This window comes from Tupaia chinensis, unplaced genomic scaffold, assembly GCF_000334495.1.
Source record: "Tupaia chinensis unplaced genomic scaffold, TupChi_1.0 Scaffold144255_1, whole genome shotgun sequence".
In the NCBI taxonomy this organism is placed as follows: Eukaryota; Metazoa; Chordata; class Mammalia; order Scandentia; family Tupaiidae; genus Tupaia; species Tupaia belangeri.
The window spans coordinates 5,041,308-5,054,629 of record NW_006204113.1 but is presented as its reverse complement, the minus strand read 5'-3'; the positions used below and the strand labels follow the sequence as shown (position 1 = coordinate 5,054,629).

At 36.8% G+C, this 13,322-nt stretch overlaps 1 protein-coding gene across 1 annotated transcript in view; it reads right to left on the bottom strand.

The window, feature by feature from the left end:
* SORCS3 (sortilin related VPS10 domain containing receptor 3) overlaps positions 1 to 13,322 on the bottom strand; it is a 589,937-nt gene that overhangs the window by 128,404 nt on the left and 448,211 nt on the right. Inside the window, exon 12 of the mRNA XM_006166440.1 lies at positions 983 to 1,162. Within this exon, the coding sequence (XP_006166502.1) occupies positions 983 to 1,162 (180 nt within the window). The remainder of the gene's footprint in view (positions 1 to 982; positions 1,163 to 13,322) is intronic.

Below are 13,322 nucleotides of genomic sequence, written 5' to 3'. Positions count from 1 at the left end.
ATGATTGGGGAAAACATAGAAAAAATATTGAATGTTGAAGTGGGGAGATTAATGTCTCTGTACTGACTGACATGCATGGCATTCCCTTTTGAAAAAACAATGTAATACACTGTAAAGTTATATGTAATCCACTGTAATATAAAGAAGATTATGATGATAATAAAAAATTTAAAAAAAGAAAAGAAAAAAATGTAAGTTACCTATTCATATGAAGGCCAGTTCTTCACCTTAAATAGATGATGGCATCTGGTGACATCTTAGGGAAACCTTCACCCTTGCCACCAATATTTACTTTTCTTTTCCTATAAAATGTATTATAAGACATGATTTTTAGCCCAGCTGCTGTGGCAAAACAGTAATGCAAGTGCTCTGCTTCAAAGTCATCAGGCAGACCATGATTTTGGATCCCCAGCTGGGCCTGAAAAAAATGTCAAATGTGTGTGTGGGCCCTCCGGAGGTGGAAGGCTGTAGAAAGAGAATTGTGGTATAATAAGACCTTGTTGAGGGTGATTCTTTCTCTTTTTCACCCCTCATATGAACTCACTTTCTATAAAAAAAAAATAACAATAAAAAATAATTTTCTAAATAATTTAAGGAACATAAGTAGCACTACTCTCTCTACCCTGAGATCATAAAAAGAAGCATAGAGTTTGAAAAACTACTTAAGACATCAGCTGGACCAACACCTTCACGCCTGGCTTATACATACAAGAATGTCAAGTTTATTGAGTCAGCCACCAACTAGATGTTTTAATTATTTTATTTCTTATTTCACTATAATCTCATCAGGTAAATATGTTGTCTCCATTTTACGGGAATCAAAGCATAGGAAAGTTAATTCCCTTGCTCAAAGCCACACAATTTCTATGAGGTATAGCTGGGATCTGAACTCAGGACTCCAGTGATTATGTTTATGACAAAACCACTAAAACTAATGAAAAAGAGAGACAGATACAGAGGAGGGCCAACTTTGGCTACATACCTCATACAATTCAATAATGATGTTTCCCATTAGACCTCGGCTACTCTTAATATTCTCCATGGCCAGAGTAAAGTAGATTCCACGGGTGTCTGAGATGTAAAGGTTGTACGTGTCATTCTGGTTCCATTCTTGGACTGCTGCAAACACTTGGCTCTCATCTGTACTGATGATGTGCATGTCCTGTAAGAAGACGAAAGGCCTATAAGGCAGCAGATCTCCATCTCTCTCTGCCCATTGGGACCCTGAGTAATTATCATGACTTATGCAATGGTTGAGAAAAAGCTTGAGTTATAGTCAATGTTAAACAATTCTGTCAGACTAAGGCTATAAATTACAAGCTTTATGATTTCTGTTCCCTGCTAAGTGACAGCAAGACAGGTATAAGAGGCTTCGGTGGGTATAGTTTTCCAAGGCTTCCAGAGATTCATCCACTTTCATTTTATTTATATATCTGAAAGTTAATGTTAGTGCCAACAAAGACATACAACCTTGCAAGAATAAACTCACACACAAAAAGAATAAAAACCAATCTTGGTTTTGGGTCTTCATTTATGGTTTTTAACTTTATAGTGTAGTGGTTTACCCACTTTTATTTATAATATTCAGACTTACGAAGATTACAAGAAAGGTGGCATGGAAGAATGGGCAATGGGTGGGGCTCTGGGTCACCAACTCTGCTGTAGTCAGACAGCAGCATGTGAATCTGTTGTCCATACTAAAAGTTCTATAAACTATTTTAGGAGCAAAAGATAAGGAAAGTTTTGCTGCTAATAAAATAAAATTGTATTTGAAAATCACTGATATGTAGAAAAGGATACTCAACCTGGAATTTGGAATTTGGGGCCACAATAAAGCACGAATACAGGTACGCTATAGCAACAATTATAATACAAATAAAAGAAGCAGTGACATCCATGTGTCAGCACCACGGAGAGCTCCTCCCAGATGATTCATAAAGCAGCAAGCCCATTTGATTTAGAGAGGTGAATGGTGGGAGAAGTAGGAAAGCAAATTCTGAATCTTTTCATTGGAAATTCTTTGCCCTATCTCAGCCTCTGGCCTTGAACTCCCCAGGTCACCTTGACTAAGACCTTATTTGCTCATTTGTGCTTACACACCTTGTAGAATTACAGATTCCTGGTGAGCTGCCTGAAAATGGAAAGAAGGCTTACTCTTAAAAACCATGCGAAGAAATCATGTTGTGTTGGTGTGGAATGAATGCCCAAGAACTCAGTAGGAGGGGAAATAGCAGCTGCAGGAAATAAGGATTAAATTCACTTACCCTATTAAAAATGCAATAGAAACTCCTGGTTTTTCCCAGATGTTTTGATCATAAAAATGAATGAGCTTAGTTATTTTAAACTAAACTAATGTAAAAGAAGTGGAAAGAAAAAAAAAATAAAAGCACTTTGAAACACCTGGGCATGGTCAGGATTAGAAGCAGCCAGTTTTGTTGTGAGTATATATTGGGTTTTTGCTGTCTTGGGGCTACGCCACCTGGTGAACAGGTACTCTAGGCTCTGGGATAAGAGATTTCTCTCTAGTATCTAGGATTCTGATACGTCTGCTTGAGAAATCCTTAATTTGCCAAAGACATGCAATTAGTAAGTGACAGTACCAATATTTGAACTCAAAATTATCTTAATAAAGAAGCTGACTTTTTAAACACCATATCAGCAGTAATGTAAGTTCAGTGAATCGAAATAGCCTGGAGAGCTCAATACCATGAGGACTTGTGGTTCCCACTGTCAGAGACTATAATTCAATATACCTCGGGTAAAGCCTTAGTTTCTACCATCTGAACAAACCCTGTAGACTATCTAGTACCTCTAAATCTAGGGAGTCACTTTTTGAGGAGGTCTGAATTATGTGACCTTTCTCCAAATAGGTCTTATGGTTAAAGAAGATTCAATCAGTAATAATCAGAATATTGGGTCTTCAAGAACAAGGAAAAGTATTCCTTGTTAAAATTGGTTCAACAATTAGGGATCTAAATGATAATGAAGCATATTTCCTTTTCTTAAAGAATTATTTAACTTTATTTATTATAATTATTAATTTTTTAAATTTGCTGTAAGGCATTGTGCTCACCAGAGAGAGACAGAGAGAGAGGGAAAGTGAGAAAGCAAACCACCAGATCCAGGACTTGTACTGGCCTTATGGGAGTATAACACCTTCACCATCACACTACCTGCTGGCCCAAAGCTTATTTCTTGAATCCAGCTACCTCAATCTAAGCCCAAGTCATGTGCCACTACCTTACTTGCTGGTTCTTAGAACATGTAGGGAGAAATTTGATGGTAAAGAGAGAAACTGCAGAAGGAAAAATACAATAAAAGTAAATTCAGAACAAGAACTAAACTTGTAATTTAAAGAGAAGCATTAGATATAACCACATACTCGTTTTTATTTTTAAAAAATTATAAATAGCATTCCCCGTCTGCCCTTCTAAAGCAAAAATTTGGAAGAATCATAGCTGCTTTTTGAAAACCCAAACCTATGACTTATTGAATGAACATGGAAATATTATATTATAATCTAGGCCTAATGTCATTTCATTCATTATATAAACACCCACATTATTAAGTATCTGTCAGGTGCCACACACCACAACAGAAATAAAGAGAGAAAATGTAGAATCTTCTCTCGAGAAGATGCCTAACTGACAGTGAAGACATCACAGTCTTCTGACCTTTCTGAATTTTACTAAGTCCCACTACAGAGGCACTGAAAATGATGAGAGCAGTACAAAGGCTTCAGGACAGAGAAGATAAAACATTTAAGGAGAAGCAAGGAGCTTGGTGTAGTTTGAAATTAGTTTTCCTATGAAGGTGTTGAGGATAGAGTGGCTATACCACAAGGGGTTTTGTGGGGCATACCTGACTTTTACCCAGAAGTTAGAACAATGCTATCACAAGATTTCTTTAGAAGAAAGGCATGATTAGAGTCAATGCACAGATCTGGCTGAGAGGCTCAGATTCCTGGCATGATCCTATTCACTGTGAAAATAGGGGGATTTAGACTGGGAGAAAGGTTTAAAAGGTCACTATATCAATCCAGGGAATGAGGGCCTGATCTGAAAAAGTGGGTTTTCTATGAAGTCCCTCTTAAATGGACTGGTGAGATACAAAGGAGGTACAATTTACAAAGGGAGAAGGTTATATCTATAATGCCTAAGGCACCTGACATAAAACTTCCTGCTTTTCCTTCACTGAAATCATTATAATCATAATTATTTTTAATTAAAAAATATTTTAGTTCTTCCATGAAAGAGAGAGACAGACAGAAAGAGAGAGACAGCACTTCAAACAGAGTCTTGATACTACAATTTACCCCCCACTACAGCCAGCCCTGGTGTTCTCAGGGGAGGTCTCTGGTCATGAACCTGGAACCTTTCCATGTGGGTCAGCCTCACAAAGAATTGTGACTTGCTGGTGCACCAACCACTGGCCACTACAATCATAATTAAATAATAACTTGTGTAATTATTTGATGTCTATCTCTCTCATTAGGCTGTACAATTCCACAGGGCGATAACTATGTCTTTCGTATTTATCACTTTGTCTTTAGTACTTAGCTGAAGTAGTTGACACAGGTAGAGGTTCAACAAAACTTTATGGAATATATAAATGGAGTAGGTAAGTAAACATGGAGAAAGATAAGACATAAAGATATAAAGTATTGACTAGGAGCTCAGTTCTGGACTGGTGAAATGAAATATTTAGCCAGCCCCATCCATGCTGTGCACATGGTTGACTGGGGTTTGAATCCTGGCCCCAGTGGCAATGCACCAGGAACATGTGCACACAGCTAGTATCCTAACAGGATAAATAACCAGAGGAAGAAGACTGCAGCACAATCAGGCCCCATTGGGGGCCCATTTTCTTTCCATCTGTTGATCTCCCTATTTGGCTCTCATGTGTGCATACACACACTCTATCAAGAATAAAGAAAAAATAAAGGGACCAGGAGTTAGTGTAATGGCTATGTCGCTGAACTCCCATGTAGTTAACCACGGTTGAGTCCCAGACCTGGTGGCTTAAACTTACACCCGGCACGTGTGCATGCGTGCCCAAGATCCCATGGAGGAGAAGGGATTGCTGCGTGACCATCCTCCCTGGGGGGTGATTTGTCACTTTCTGTCTCTCTTTCTCTCTCTGTCATTCTGGCGAGCGCATGTACCCTATAGCAAAAACCTCTCCTAAAAAAATTAAGATAAATAAATAAATAACATTATCGGGACCTCCAGATGGTGTGGTGGTTAAGGGCGCTGGACTCCCACATGGCCGACCACAGTTTGAGTCCCGGACCTGGTGGCTTGCTTTCTCACTTTCTCTCTCTCTCGCTCTGTCCCTCTCTGGTCAAATTAAAATAAATAAATAATTAAATAAAGTTAAATGAAAATAATTCTTTTAAAAAAAGAATAAAAAAATGAGATCTTTAAAAATACATACTTCAGAAAGGCAGTTGGCTAAGTGATCTATACTTCATTGGCAAGATATGGACTTGGAATGGGAATAAAGGAGTCACCAATATATAAACAATGGCGGAGGTCACCCAGAATGCAGAATGCAGCAAAAACTAGGAACACCAATATTTGAAGCACGGTGAGAGGAAGGGGGATACAAACGGCAAATCAGAATAAATACTGCCAAAGGGAAGAGTACAGGTTTTTTTTCATCAGTGTCAAGTGACCCAGAGGAGTGAAGAGAAAATAAAGATGTAGAGACATCTGTAAGATTTGGCATGTAGATGATCAATAGTGAACAGGTGAATGTGAGAGAGCAGAGGGCAACTAGCAGTGGTATGAAGAAAAATGGGAAGTGAGGAAACAGATTAGAATTACATATAACTATGTAGTGTGGCTGTGACACAGCAGAGAATGAACAAGTGTTGAGGAAATATAAAAACTAAGGAAACCAATGGTTGATATCATTGTCATTATCATTATAAAAACTTTTTTTTTTTTGCTATAGGGCACGTACGCCCACCAGAAAGACAGAGAGAGACAGAGAGATAGAAAGCGAGAAATCACCTCCTAGGGGGGATGGCCATGCCGCAATCCCTTCTCTTCCATTTTCCTCTCAGGATTTTGGGCACGCATGCACACATGCCTGGTGTGAGCTTAAACCGCCAGGTCTGGGACTTGAACCGTGGTCAGCTATGTGGGAGTCCAGTGACACAGCCATTTTGCTAACTGCTGGTCCCATTATAATAACTTTTCAAAGAAATAGTCCCTTTCTTCAAATAGCTCTTTCTTCAAAGTATAATTAACCATATTCTACCATAAAATAAAAATGAACTCAGGTTTAGATAAGGAAGGACTTTATTTTAAAACACCATAGTGATCCCATTCAGTGAAGGGTATTGCCTTAGGACTAGAAGCCTGTGTTTCAGAGACCTGTGGCTCATGCTTTCTCCACTTGCCTTTGAACTCTCAGGTATGTTGGCTGGGTCTTTGAGAAGACTTTGCACCCCTCCTTGCCCCATCAGGACATGCATTCCAGCTAAGGGCTTGGCCCTACAGCAAGCCATTCAGGACTAAAAAGCTATGTTGAAGAGACCCAAGGATTATCCCCTCCCCCACTCAAGTTTGAATTCTCAGGTGTGTTGACTGGGACTCTGAGAAGATCTTGCCCCACTCCCTGCACCATCAGGACATCTATTCCAGCATCTAGCCTGGCTACACTGAGCAGCAGGAAGACTGAGCTGCAAAGAGACTGTGACTTATCCCCTGCCACATGCCTTTGAATTCTAAGACTTCAGTGTTTTCTGAAGTGCATGGCATGATCCCTTCTGAATTCCTCAATTAAAGCTCAGCAGCTCAGTTCCAGGCATACCTGTTCTCTAGAAACTAGAAGGACTTTGAATCTCCCAAGGCCGGTGGCAACAGTACGGGTTGCTGTGAGCAACAGTGAGGTAGAGTAGCAGAGAGTTCACCAATCATCTACTCCCATGTGCCTCTGAACATTCAGAATTAACTTGAAGAATTTAGGAAGAAATGTATAAATCACCGGATGACTAGAAACCATCACAGAGGCACAAGAAATATGAGCAACCAACAAAATATCTCTCCCACAAGGGAAAACATCAATTCTTCATCATCCACAGAAAACGCAGTGGAACTTGTGGAAATGTCAGATAAACAATTCAGAATATTTATACTGACAAAACTAAATGAAATGCAAGAAAAAAGAGACAACAAGCACCAGGAGATGAGGAACTCTTTTCATGATTGGAAAGAAGAAATAGACACCATAAAAAAGAATCAAAAAGAATTGTTAGAGATGAAGGCTGTGATACAGGAAATTAAAACCTCCCTCAAAAGTATTAAAAGCAGATTAGATCATGTGGAAGATTGAATCTAAAATGTAGAAGACAAAAATCTCTCTGACATAAAAAATATATCAAAAAAGACTGAAGCAATAACAGAGAAAAATGAGAACTATATATGAGAAATAGTAGATATCATTAAGCACCCAAACATCCAAATAATTGGTATAATCAAGTTGAAGAAAATAATAAGGACATTGATAATATATTCAATGAAATCCTGGAAGAAAACTTTCCATACCCAGAGAGGTGTTTACATATTCAGACCCAAGAAATACAAAGGACCCCAAATAGAATCAACCAAGATGATCTTCTCCAAAGCACATCATAGGCAGATTGGCCAAAACCAATTGGACAAAGACAAGACACTAAAATTGTCAAGAGAGAAATATCAAGTTATTTACAAAAGTTATCCCTTCAAGTTAACATTGGATGTCTAATTGAAAATAATGCAGGCATGGGAAGTACATTCAGTGTTAAATGAAAATCAATTTAAAGCAATACTATACTAAGCAAGATTATCCTTCATATGAGGAGAAAAGATAAAAAACATTCTCATATAAACAACACCTGAAAGAATTTAAATACTCCAGATCAGCTCTTCAAGAAGTTCTGAAGGGGATGCTACACTAGGAAAACTAAAGTCAGACATATGTAAGAGAACAAACAAATCAAAAAATGGCTTTCTTAATGATAGGAACATGTCCAGAAATATTGATAATAACATTGAACATTAATGAATTAAATCTCTGATCAAGGGCTACAGACTGGCTGAATGGGAATAAATAAATAAATAAATAAATAAATAAATAAATAAACAAACAAACAAACAAATGAAAAAACAGAAACCCTCTGTTGCCTACAAGAAATCACCTTATGAATAAGCACATACGTAGACTAAAAGTGAAGGAGTGGAAAAAGGTATTCAATTCAAATGGAAATCTAAAAAGGGCTGGAGTCCCAATACTGATTTTAGATTAAAAAAAAGGCTTTAAGACAAAAACTCTAAGAAGAGACAAAAAAGGGCACTATATATTACTAAAGTGCTAATTCATCAAGAAGATTTAATGCTTACAAATATCTGTGCACCCAACTCCGGAGCACCTAAATACATGAAAGAAAATCTCCTAGAGCTAAAAGGAGAGATAGGGTGCAACTTTATAATTGTAGGGAATTGCAACACCCAATTATCTCCTTTAGACAGATATTCTAGACAAAAAATAAGCAGAGAGATACAGGACCTAAAAGATACAGTAAATCAAATGGACATGACTGATATCTATAGAACTTTCCACCCCCAAAACACAAAATATACATTTTTTTCATCCCCACATGGAATCTTTTCAAAGATTGACTATATGATAGAGCACAAATCAAGTCTTTACCGTTTCAAAGGCATAGAAACATATATCCAGTATCTTCTCTGACCATGATGGAATTAAACTTGATATTAATTTCATGAAAAATACACAAATGCATAGAAACCAAATTATCTACTTTTGAATGGTTTCTCAACTACTGAAAAAATAAGTCTGAAATCAAAAGATTTATGGAAACAAATGATAATGAGTACACGAGTTTCTGTACTCTATGGGACGCCGCAAAAGTAGTCATAAGAGGGAAATCCATAGTAATTAGTGCACATAAGAAAAAGATGGGAAGGTGGCTAATAGATAACCTAACACCATGCCTCAGGGAATTGGAAAAACAACAATGACAAAAAAAAAAGTCAGAAGAAAAGAAATAATAAAGAGGAGAAATAAATGAAATAGAAAGTTAATGAACTATAAAGAAAATAAACAAAAGCAAAAGCTAGTTCTTTGAAAAGATTAACAAGATCAACACACCATTAGCTAGATTGATTAAGAAGAAGAAAGAAAGAAATCCGATAAATCATTATGTAATGAAACAGGCAATATTACAACAGACACAATAGAAATATAAAACATCAGTAGAGGATACTATAAGTGACTATATGCCAACAAACAAGAGAACATGGAGAAGATGGACAAATTCTTGGAAGCATATAATCTACCAAGATTGAATCAGAAGGAAATAGAAATCCTGAAGAGATCCATAATAAGTCATGAGATTTAATCAGTAATAAATAACCTCCCAACAAAGAAAGGCCCAGGTCCTGATGGCTTCACTTCTGAATTCTACAAAACTTTTAAAGAAGAGTTAACCTTCCTTCTACTCAAAATATTTCTAAGTATCCAAAAGGAAGGAAAACTCCCAAATTCATACTATGAAGCCTCCATCATCCTCGTTCTCTAAACAGATAAAGACATGACAAAAAAGGAAAACTACAGACCAATATCCTAATAAATGTAAATGCAAACCTCAGCAAGATACTTGCAAATTGTATCCAATAATATATCTTAACCTTCCTTCTACTCAAAATATTTCTAAGTATCCAAAAGGAAGGAAAACTCCCAAATTCATACTATGAAGCCTCCATCATCCTCGTTCTCTAAACAGATAAAGACATGACAAAAAAGGAAAACTACAGACCAATATCCTAATAAATGTAAATGCAAACCTCAGCAAGATACTTGCAAATTGTATCCAATAATATATCAAAAAGATTATTCATCACAACCAGATAGGCTTTATTCCAGGGATGCAAGGGCAGTTCACCATATGCAAGACCATAAACATAATACACCCTATCATTTCAATAGATGCAGAGAAAGCATTCAACAAAATACAACATCCTTTCATGATTAAGGCTCTTAGCAAAATTGGCATAGAAGGGTCATTTCTCGACACAATAAAATCTATATATGAAAAACCTATAGCTGATGTTATACTGAAAGAAGTACAAGAGAAGGCTACCCACTTTCTCCATTCCTTTTCAATATAGTACTACTGAAAGTCCTAGCCAATGCAATCAGAAAAGAGAATAATAAAAAAGGAATTCATATAGGGAACAAAGAGTTGAAAATATCTTTATTTGCAGATGACATGATAGTATACATAGAATTCCCAAAAGTATGCATGAAAAAACTTCTCAAAGTAATAAATGAATAGAGTGAAGTGATAGGATACAAAATCAACATCCAAAAACCTATAGCATTTCTATATATGAACAACAGGTTGACTGAAGTAGAACTGAAGAAAATAATCCATAACCACAAAATGTATAACATACCTAGGGATAAACTTAACAAAAGAAGTCTAAGACCTTTACAAGGAAAACTATGAAAATCTTAAAAAAGATACTAAAACAGACACAAAAAAGTGGAAGGACAGCCATGTTCCTAGATTGGAAGAATTAATATAATCAAAATGACAATTCTACCCAAATTAGTCTACATATTTAACATAATTCCAATCAAGTTATCAGAGACATTCTTCTCAGATCTAGAAAAGACAATCATAGAATTTGCCTGGGATCAAAGAAGACCCTGTATTGCCAAAGCGATCCTGCACTTGAAGAGTGGAGTGGGCAGCATCTCACTCCCTGACCTCAAAATATATTATAAAACTGTGATAATCAAACAGCATGGTATTGGCACAAAATCAGACAATAGACCAATGGAAGAGATCCCAGAAATAAACCCCCCAAACATACAGCCAACTGATCTTTGACAAAGGATACCAGGCAATCCAGTGGAAAAGGAAAACCATTTTAGCAAATGGTGCTGGAAAAACTGGATATCCACCTGCAGAAAGATAAAACTGGATCTGTCTCTTTCACCATTAACAAAAATCTACTCAAAATGGATCAAAGATCTGAACCTAAGACCTCAAACTATGAAACTACTGGTGGAAAATACTGGAAAAACTCTGGAAGACCTTGAGGTAGGCAAAGACTTCTTAAATAAGACCACAAAAGCACAGCCAATAATCCCCCAAATAGACAAGTGGGATTACATCAGATTAAGAAGTTTCTGCACAGCAAAGGACATAGTAATTAGTGTGAATTGATAACCCTCAGAATGAGAGGATATTTTTTGTAAACCATGCCTCAAAAAAGGGACTGATAACCAGAATACACAGGTAACTCAAGTGGCTTACTTGAAAAAAAAAAAAATAACCCATTTAAAAGATGGAGAAATGAGCTGAACAAAAAATTCCCTAAGGAAGACATATGAATAACCAAAAAGCATATGAGAAAATGCTCAACATCCCTTATCATAAGGAAGATGCAGATTAAAACCACAATGAGATATCAATTAACCCCTGTCAGTATGGCAAAGATTAAAAATACCAAAAAATGATACATGTTGGCAGGGTTGTGGTGAAAGGGGAACTCTCCTACACTATTTGTGGGAATGTGTATTGGTTCAGCCACTGTGGAAAGGAATATGGAGGTTTCTTAAAGATCTATAAATAAAACTGCCATATGGTCCAGCAATTCCACTCCTGGGTATCTACCTAAAGAACAGGAGAATGCACAGTCTGGAAAGCACTTACACATCAATGTTTATTGCAGCATTATTCACAATTGCTTAGACATGGAGCCAACCCAAATGTCCATGAACAGATGAATGGACTGAAAAAGTGTGCCACATAGACTCTATGGAATACTATTCAGCCATAAAAAACAAGACCCTGGCATTTGATAGCAAGTGGTCGAAAATGGAAGATTTATTGCTGAGTGAAGCAAGCCAGGCTATGAAAGAGAGACATTGTATGTCTCCACATAATATATACTGTCTGCACACTATGGCAGAGACTGAAAGATTGAAGGACATAAAAGCAGTGAAAATAGTTATGGACACTGGAGACAGTGGTGGAAGGAGGGTGGGAGAGGGGAAGGTTTTAGGAAAGGAAATCAGGGAGAAAAAACAGAGGCAAGACATTTGTAGGACACAGAAATGGTTTATTACCTGTCAATGATAACGTGTATAGTATTCTCAACTGAACTGGTCTGAGGTAAATTTCATGTTGGTTAAATTCTCAAATTATGTGACAGCAATCAAGTATTTAAAAATAATCATCATCATAATAAAACTAAATTAAAAAAAAAAACACTATAGCAAAGAGAACATGCTGACCATAATATGTGCAAGTACCTTTGAGTAAAGGAAATAAAGAATTACAGTCGGCTCTTGAATGACATGGGTTTGAACTGCGTGGGTCCACTTACACATGGGTTTTTTTTCTAATAAATACTGTAAATGTACTTTCTTTTCATTATTTACTTAATAACACTTTCTTTCTCTACCTTCTTTTATTATAAAAATAGAGTACATACTACACATAGTAAATAAATGTGAGTTAGTCAACTGTTTACATTTTTTTAAGGTTTCCAGTCAAGAGTAGGCTACTTATTAGTAGTTAGGCATTTGAGGAGTCTAAAATTATACTTGGGTTTTTGACCAGCTGGGGGTTGGCAACTCTGTGCAAGTTGTCAGAATTAAAGTCACTTGTGTTGACTTGTGTTAAATCTCAACTAAATGGAGCTGGGGAAGGCCATGAAGAGTGCAGTTCTCATGCAAGTATGCCTTGTGATGGCAAGAACCATCACAAGGACTCTGCCAGAACCACAATATTGCAACATCTGTGCAGAAACCGTCTTCCTAACGTTGTACTGACATCACCTTGATCTTCGTAGCCAAGGATAACTATCTAAAACAACTTATATAATCCCTCCTCATTTTTGCTTTAAAAACCCTATCCTCCCTTATTTCCCTGAATATGCTTGTAGTTTACTATGACAGGTATATTCCTTATCACAAAGCCTATTCCCAAATAAACACCATTTTTCTTTTAGTGAATCTATTATTTAACGGTTGACACTCCTAACCCCTACATTGTTCAAAGGTCAACTTATACTTTTGTAGATAAAAGTAAAACAAGATTAGAAACAACTGGGCGTGAGAAGTTGGGTAAGCCCTGGCATCATGAAGTAAATGAATAGGGAATTATTTTGTTTGTGATTCAATGATTCTCAGTAAGGCTGCTAAAAAAGACTGTCTCTTGTTACCATGCTTCCTTAAATTCCTAATGCTTGCACAAGCTCAAGATTGGGTCAAAGTTCAGGGGCTTAGGGAAA